At 37.3% G+C, this 9,492-nt stretch overlaps 1 protein-coding gene across 1 annotated transcript; it reads right to left on the bottom strand.

Annotated features, from left to right (window-relative positions):
- Nucleotides 1-143: 143 nt before the first annotated feature.
- Nucleotides 144-488, bottom strand: LOC137633162 (uncharacterized). Its single transcript, XM_068365320.1, has one exon. The coding sequence runs from the start codon at nt 486-488 to the stop codon at nt 144-146; it is 345 nt and encodes a 114-aa protein (XP_068221421.1).
- Between the last annotated feature and the right edge of the window lie 9,004 nt (nt 489-9,492).

The raw sequence follows: 9,492 nt of genomic DNA, 5'->3' as shown, positions 1-9,492 counted from the left end.
TATTATTATTATTATTATTATTTTTATTATTATTATTTTATCATTTTATTATTTTATTATTTTATTATTATTATTATTATTATTATTATTATTATTATTATTATTATTATTATTGTTATTCATCTTTGCATCTTTTCCCACTTCTATGTGGGGTCGATGTTTCTGGTGAGCTTTCTCCAACTACCTTTGTCCCACACCTCATCACCGGTTAATCCCTTTGGTGGAACGTCATCCTTGATACAGTCCATCCACCTTCGCTTTGGTTCCCCTCTCCTTCGCGTTCCCTGTACCTCCATTTTCATCACTCTCCTCCCAATATACTGTTCATCTCTTTTCATGACATGACCGTACCACCTCAGTCTACTTTCTTGGATCTTATCTGATAGTTTTCTAACTCCTGTGGTACCCCTAATGACTTCATTCCGTATGTTATCTCTTCTTGTCACCGCACACATCCATCTCAACATTCTCATCTCTGTCATATCCATCTTCTTCTCTTCTGTCTTCTTTATTGCCCACGTCTCCGCTCCATACATCATTGCCGATCTCACAACTGTCCTGTGTACTTTACCTTTCAACTTAACCCCTATTTTGCTGTCGCATAGTACTCCACGCACTTTTTTTCCAATTCTTCCATCCTGCTTGTATTCTATGGTTTATTTCTGCCCCCAGATCACCATCCTCTGCAACTGTTGATCCTAAATACCTGAAATTTTCAACTCTTTTTCAATCTCTCTCCTTGTAAACTAACTTCCCCATTCTCGCCATTTTTCAATCTCAAATACTCTGTCTTTTTCCTGCTGATCTTCAATCTCCTATTTTCTATTTCTCTTCTCTCCGTATTATTATTATTATTATTATTATTATTATTATTATTATTATTATTTGCTAAGCTATAACCCTTATCAGAAAAACAGGATGCTATAAGCCCAAGGGCTCCAACAGGGAAAATAGCGCAGTGAGGAAAGGAAGCAAGGAAGAATAAAATATTTTAAGAACAGTAACAGCAATAAAATAAAAAAATTCCTATGTAAACTATAAACACTTTAACAAAACAAGTGGAAGAGAAATAAGCAAGAGAACTCTAACCCAAGAGAGTTAAAGACCATGGTACAGAGGCTATGGCACTACCTCAGATTAAAGAACGATGGTTTGATTTTGGAGTGTTTCCTAGTAGAGCTGCTTACCATAGCTAGAGAGTCTTTTCTACCCTTACCAAGGGGGAAGTGGCCACAGAACAATTACATTGCAGTAGTTAACCCCTTGAGAGAAAAAGAATATTAAGGTCCTGACTAGAAGGATTTTCGATCTGTTGCCTTCATTGTTATAACCTGGAAATATTTTAATATTTAGCATTTTGCAACCAAATTATATCAAAATTTTATTATCTTATTTACGATTAGACAAAATCTTGTATCGTATCCCACAATTACACTTAGGAAGTCATAGTTATAGAGGTTGGACAGAAAAAGGGAAAGGGATTAAAGGTCTAGTGGGTGAAGAATGGGGCCGTAGGGGTGTTGCGAAGACCATTCAGTAATGCGTACAGTCCACCATTCGAGATGTTCTGATGGTATTAACTCTTTTGAGGACTATAATTGTAGCAGCCAGGGGTTCATAAACTATCAAGGCTATGTAGCCCTTTGCTTACAACATTCCTGAGTTGCAATATATTTCATATTTGAAATCTCATTAGTAACCCATAAACTAAAATTTACATATTTTGAAGGAAACCCCTCTGAAAATATGAGTGTTGGAGCATGTGAGTCTTCGTTTGTAAAAAAAATACATTAGAGTAGTGAAGTTGCAGTCAGATGTTGTAATATAAGTGAGTGGGAATATGTGGGTAGGGAACGGAGTCCTGATTAGGTCATAAATGTAGAGATTTGCGTCAATCCGACTTGGGTCAAGTTCGAATCGCCACAAGGAGGTCTGCCCCTGATGGAAGCTGGAGACTAGAACTGTCACTTTACTTTACTTTACTTTGATGGCTGCTTTTCCGGTCCCATACAGCAGGGGAACCCCACTCTCTACAGGACCTCCACTGTCGTTTTACCTTGTTCGTTCAGAGTATTTAACGTTTCATATCGCGTATTGTTCATTTACTGTTAAATCGTCACTGTGAAAAGACTCATGAAATAAAAAAGGCTTCAGTTTCCTCTTGAAAGCCTTAATGTCTTCAATCATTCGAATGTTTCGTGGGAGCTTATTATATAGCCTCGGGCCGCATATTTAAAGGCTCTGGAGCCTACAGTAGACATATATCTAGGTTCCAGTAGTTTGAAGCCGTCTGTAACTATTCTCGTGTCGACACGATTTGTTGGTTGCGCAATATGTAGCAGTTCTCTTAAGTATTTTGGACGCCCGGTTCTGATAACTTGGTGGGTTATTGTACATATTTTAAATTCAATTCTCGCTTTAATCGGCAGCCAGTGTAAATCGATTAGTATAGAGAATATCCAAGCTCCTGATTGTTTATCAGATCATGGCTGGCTGAATAGCCCTGTCTTCTGTCTGGTCTTGGTTGATAAAACCAAGTCGTATTAAACCTCCTTGAATTGCCATGTGATCCAAGACCCAACACTGTGGGGCCTAGCTCCTCTCTATAGTCAGTGTTTTCGCCGGATAGATCAAGTATACCTGGAGGTAGTTAGGCCACATAAAATTTTCCACAAAACTACACTTGCGCTAATTGCAAAATAGCTTAAGTGCTATCAAATTGCAATCATTATAATTATGCCCTGATGTCTGTGATTACAGACAATTTAATGCAGTACACTATACAGATTTTTATGGAAAATCCTACGTTCACGAAAAAAAATACGGGAGGGGCACTCAGTAGAGGGCATGCCTTCGCCACGCCAAGCAGTCTTATTCGCCAAAATCGAAGATTTTGTGAAAGGTATCTAATCAACCTGTCATCATTTATTTATTTGTTTGTTTGTAAGCAACTTTACAAAAAAAAAAAACTACTGTACCAATTTTAGCCAACTTGGTCTTCATGTTGTTTATGACTCAGTGATGAATCTATAATATTTTGGATAAAGTACATCAAAGTATAAGTACGCAACAGTACTTTTAAAATAATCGCAATGTTAAGTAAATGGCAAATATTTTAGTTAGTTTATTCTTTGTTTGTGAACATCATTACGCAAAAACTACAGAACCAATTACAACAAAATTTGGACATGCAGGGTATGACCCAAGGACAAAGCCATTAGACTTTGAAGAAAATACATCGAAGTACAAGTACGCAAAGGAGTTAGAGAGTAAAATAAGACTGCTTGGCGTGGCGAAGGCATGATCTCTACTGAGTGCCCCTCTGGTCTTGCTCTCAACTTCACTGCGTACTTGTACTTCAATATATTTTCTTAAAAATCCTGAGAATTTGTCCTTATATTATACCCCACATGTCCAACAAGTTTCGTTGAAATTGATTCTGTAGTTTTTGCACGGTGTTGTTCACTTATTGAAATTATTTTAAGAAGTACTGCTGCGTAGTTGTACTTTGATGTACTTTACCCAAAATGTTACAGATTCATTCTTGGGTCATACCCAACATGACCACCAAGTTTGGTCAAAATCGGTGCTGTAGTTTTTGTGTAAAGTTGCTCACAAGCAAATAAATAAACTAAGAAACAGACAGGGTTGAATGATATATCCTACGCAAAATCTTCGATTTTGACAAAAGCAGTAAGTCCAAGGCCTCAGGTGTTCTGGCTCTACATGTAGCCTATTTGCAGTTATAATAAAATTCTGAATTGCATAAAAATTCTATATATTACAAGCTATAATTATTTAATTGGTAATTCAAAATACTGCATATATATATATATATATATATATATATATATATATATATATATATATATCTATTTATTTATATATATTTGGCAAAGTTAACTTTTAGCGCAAACCACAATGAAAGCAAAATTTACATTGGTTGTAAAAAAATCTGCCTTGTAATTTTTTAAGTTGTGATTACTGACTAAAGTCCTTTAGCAATCAATAAGGAAAAGCCTAATAAAGGGGTTATGAGTATAGAGAAATATGAAGAGATGTTAATACTATATTGTTGAATGACATTTTATAAATTATATAGGGATTGCCATGATTTTTATGATAGGATTATTTACTTAATTTCAACAATTTCTCTAGCTCATCGCTATTACTCCTCTGGAGGGAAGAGATGCAATTCCTTAATCCAAAGAAAACACTTGAGATCTCCTTATACTCTAAAATAATTCCTGTTTCCCTAGCCAGCTCTCCCCCCCCCCCCAACCATGCATGGCTACCACCTCGCAGGTGGTAACTGGGTAAACTCATGGCTGCCTAAGTTCCAGTTAGCTATTCTCCTCTGTCTTCTTCATTCTTGCTATTTCTGTCCCAATAACATAACAGGTCTTACGAATGTCCTATAAAACTTTCCCTTCAATCTGAGGGGATTTTTTTTTTTTTTTTTTTGTCACAGGCAACTCCAAATGCAGACCTCCAGTTGTTCCACCCTGCTTGAATCCGATGTCTCACCTCTTGATCCGTACTTCCACTACCCTCTACTAATGACCCCAAGTACTGAACTACTGTATTCTTTATTTCTTTCCTATCCATTCTTATGCTCTGTCCACCATCCTCAGTAATACTAGCACACATATATTCGGCCTTTGACTTGCTTATTCTCATTCATCCCTCCTTTCTTTGCATAATACTGTCATCTACATATAATATGCACCATGACACTGCTTCTCTTAACATCTTTCGTCATTACATCCATCACGTTGGTGAAGATGATTTTTGCTAAGTGGGGACCCCTGTTGTAATCAAATCCTATCTCAAATCATGTTTCTCCAACACTGCTTAATGTAGTATGCACATTCCTGTACATCTGAAAAATTCTGACACTTTTTCGGTGACATCTTCTCCCTTAGTTCTTGTCTTGGTTCTCTGGCATACACCTTTTCAAGGTCTATGGATACCAGATGCAAGTTTCGCTGTTTTTTCTCTCCACCAGCTGCCTGATGCAAAATATTTAATCCATTGTGCCACTTCCCCCCTATTCTCATTTCTCTTAGCCTGATATCTCTCTTCAGACCGAGACATTAGTTTTATGCTTCTAAATTGCTAGATTCCTGAACATCAACTTAGCCTTTAAATATAAGTATCAATATGCTTTCCTGCCACTCTTCTGGTATTTTTTTCCTGTTCAAATATTTTTACCAGCAGATTGCACAAGATGTCTACCCCTTACTCTCCCGGGGCTTTCCTAACTTCAACAGGAATTAAGTCAGTCCTTTTGCCATCCCATTCCTCATTCTCTGTAAAGGCGGGTTTACACGGTCGAGCTGAGTTCGACAAACAAGTGTTTGAAGTGTTGTTCAAATGTGTGAACGGGGTATTTGGTTCTCAAAGTCTGTTCTCACCTGACTTTGTGGGCGGGGCTTTATTGTCCACAAACCTTATGCATTTGTGGCTGACTCCACTTCTTTGAACCGTTTGACAAGCAGGTTCGACAACTGGGTTCGACGAACCATTTGACTGTGTAAACCCCGCTTAAGGCTCTTACCGCCTCATCCCTAGAGAACCCCATTACCATTCCCATGTTTACTTGTTCATCCTCTCTTATACGTCTTCCATTTTCTTCATTTAGAAGTTGCTCAATATACTCTTTTCATCTTTTCAGGATGTCTTCCTACTTTTTTAAAGATACGAATGCTACATTCCTATCTTTAATTTGCTTAATACAAAATATCCTTCGTTCTTTTATTTCTCACTTTTGACAATTTGAGATTCTTATTGAAACCTTCTTTGGTTTCCAGTTCATTATAAACCTCTTCATATTCCCTTGCCTTTGCTTGAGCTACCACCTTTTCACTTCTTAGATTCTTACTCTTTCTCCTCCAACTGTGACTTAAAATTTCTAATTTGCCTCCCTTTTACAACCTCCCCCTCCACCAGCTCTCTTTTTTCTTCCCATACTGTTCTAGATGTTCCCCTAGTATCTCCTTTCCATGCCTTCTAATCACTGATGCATTATGCTTCCACTACTCTACCACATCTTCAATTCCCAGATCAATCTCTCCTAAACTCTCTTTTCTTATGATTATTCCTCCTTATTAAGTTATACCACTTGATTTTCTTTACCCCATTCGTTTTTTTTTCTTTGTTTTCATCTTCAGGTTCATACACAGGATCCTATGTTAGGGGCTATGTGGTCACCTGAGATATTCTTAATTTCCAACAGCCTTGATCTATTGTAAAGGAAGTACTCTATCCATATGCATCTGCTACCACTCCTGTACATTATCAAGTATTCCTCCTTTTTTTCTTCTTTTTAAAACATGATCACTATTGCCATATTAAGACATTGAAAAGTCTACTAAACTCTCTCCCTCTGGGTTTCTTTCCTCAATCCCATGTTCTCCATATACATGTTCAATTACATCATTTGCATTTCTAATAAGTCCATTAAAATCTAATCCCCCCCCCCAACTATGATCTTCTCATGCTCCTCCAGTTCTTGCGTTACCTGATTAATTTAATTCTAAAAACAGCTCTTTTCTTCTTCTGTGAAGCCCACTTGTGCTGCATAAGCACCAATAATGATCAATGTCGCTTCTCCATAACATATCTTTACTCATAATACGGTCGTTCTTTCTTATCACTTCAGTTACTGAACGCCATTCTTACCCTGCTTGTTTGCTTCACTGTAGATTAGCTTGTAACCATCCTTCAGCTCTGGCTTTATTACCCTTTCATTGAGTTTCCTGCACATACAAAATATCCACTTGTTTCACCCTCATTAAATCTGCCAAATATTCCTCTTCTTGTCACAGACACAATATTGAGCTGACCTATTCTGATCTCAGTGCTTGCTTCTTTAGCTGCACCCGTTCATGATGTGTCTGCGTCATTTACGGAGTAGACCCTAGCCCTATTCTCATCTATGTTACAACTTTATTTCACTGGTTGTGGCATTAGTTTTCACAGTGGAGTGCCCTTTTAGATACCAACCCTCTCAATTTATCTAGGCTTAGGACAGGCACCTGTTGAGACTGAGTATAGTACTAGTTAACCTTGCATAGCAGGAGAGTATAGGTAAAGAAAAGATATCATAACCCTATATTGTAGGTAGAGCTTAAATATTCTCTTTAAATGAAGGGGTTGGCTCCATTCCTTTCAGAGGAACTGTGATGAACTTGAGGATGACTGAAATAATTTGTGACATTATAAATATTGCATCTTAACCACACTATAGGAAAAGTTCAATTAGTCAAAAAAAAAAAAAAAAAAAAAAAAAAAAAAAACATTAGGCAATAGGTCGGGAGGAAGAGTGCATTTTGCATAAATTGTAACATTACTAAATGTCAACTATAGTTATATTGGAATTAATAGTAAGAATTATTGTGTTTTGCCACCCAAATTACAACATTAGTCAGTTTGAAAGAAAATTCCAATTTGAAAAGGTTTACCAATTTATTCATTCCAATTTATGATAAAATATGTAGTATGGTACTAATTTTACATTGAATTGAGAAAAAAATTTTTAATAATAAAAATTATCGTTATTCTCATCTGATGGTCATATTGCTTTTTCTCGGAAAGAAAATTTCCATTTTCCTTCCTTTCAATAGATGTATGCCTCTAGTAAAGTAATGAAACTCTAGGGGTTACTGACAAGAAGCAAAGCTGTTAAGTGCCACAGGCTCTTTTGTCTTTTCAGTGTCAAAGTCAAAACTATTCCTTATCTCCTTCAAACCACAAGTCAGTTTTCAGGCGAGTATTATACAGAAATAACATATTAAATAACATGATGTTAATATTGCTGACTCTTACACTGATGGAGGTGGGATGCCGTGGAGGAAAGTGATAGATTATGTATAGAATTAAAATGATATGCAACTAAAATTCTAGACTCGGTCAAAATTATTGGTATTAAACCATTTCAAAATACTTTGAAATATGGGACTAAAGATTGTTTCTCTGAATATCTTGTCTTTAATTACCCATCTGCGTGTCTATAACACCACTGTGTAACTAAAATTAAAATTTTCCAAAAATAGGAAAATTTTAAATCGACTAAACTAACAAATATGACCACATTACCAGCGACCACTATAGGGCCTAAAATCCAGCTATCTCAATAAGCAAACCAGGATTCTTTAAAATAATGGTCAGCAGAAACAGACCTGGTATGCCATTGAGCTATTGCTAAATCCCTTTCCAAAGATTTCTGTACAAATTGCGTATGTATTGCATTTCTGAAATCAAGTTTTTCCCTTCACGGCTTTTATTAGACTGGATCAAATTCTTTGAGAGCTTTTGTTACCAAACTTTTAACTGGAAATGACAAATTATCTTCAAATTTGTCATTTCTTCTGGTACAAATACAAATCTTTGCCCTTCACATGTGAGAGTCATCCTTAGGTGGTAGGAAGTTCCTGTTCCAACTGGCTATAAAACTAATCCAGGCATTCCCAAACTCGGACCATGTAGGTATTAAGTTCAGGTTCCTTAAACCTTATGCACCAGTGATTATCCCAGCAGGTTCACAAGCTGTGCAATAAAGGACACCAAGCAGGAAGTCTGTGTCGTAACATTGAGACATATGTAAACTGGTTTGGCTAGTTCTAGCCAATTACCATATAGGTTTGCTTGGTTCACTCCATGTGGCATATTTTAGTAATGGGTTTGCCCCGATTACTACACACTCCTCCTCGTAAGGTGTGGGGGAATGACTCTTCTAAATTACATTATAGAACAGCTGTAATCTTGATTAGAGCTTACCTGCAGTCGATTTGATTCCAGCTGATATGGTTTACGAAGTTGTGCCTGCAAGAGATGGGATGTTTGAAAGGAAAAGAAAAGGCTTGTAATTTTTTTTTACTTTCATCCCAGACTAACACGTAACCTCCATCCTCAATCGATACTAATGGTCCTGTAAGGGGAGCCGAGGTAGCTGTACCACCTAATTTGCAGCTACTACAGGCCCTAGGGAAAAAGTGTCTAGAGACATGTGGGTCGATTTCTGCAGCTAATGGCCTGTAAGAATTACCTGACTTTTCTACACGCCTGTTTAGTATCTGCTCCACAGAGATTCTTCTTAAATGCCAGGGTTGTACTTAGCTCCCTAACATATTGCTCTGTAACTCAAGCCCATCCTGGGAAGGAAAGTTGAAGGTGGAGAACGGTACAGTCAATTACCTCCCTTAGTCAGGTAGAGATTGTATTTCTGGTCATTTGCTTTACTCCCCCTGTGCTGACGAAAAGGTGCTGTAGGTGTGGTCGGATTGAGTGCGTAGGTTTGAGGTAGTGCCTCAGTCCCCTCACAGGACACAAAGCAACTGATCAAGATCTTTAGTTACCTTCCTAAGGCTCTGAAACGATAAAAATCTGGATTCAGGAACCGATGAGTTCTTGGTCTTGGGAATAAACTCAGGGACGAAGGAAAGTGAGACCTATCTCCATCCCGGGGTATGAGAGAGGTTACAGGAGAGA

This window comes from Palaemon carinicauda, chromosome 42 (genome assembly GCF_036898095.1).
Source record: "Palaemon carinicauda isolate YSFRI2023 chromosome 42, ASM3689809v2, whole genome shotgun sequence".
Lineage (NCBI taxonomy): Eukaryota > Metazoa > Arthropoda > Malacostraca > Decapoda > Palaemonidae > Palaemon > Palaemon carinicauda.
The sequence above is the reverse complement of the archived record's forward strand: the minus strand, read 5'-3'. Positions and strand labels throughout refer to the sequence as shown.

What these genes read in the sequence shown, in the direction of transcription:
- LOC137633162 (XM_068365320.1), bottom strand. Translation starts at nt 488, where the DNA reads ATGGATATGACAGAGATGAGAATGTTGAGATGGATGTGTGCGGTGACA.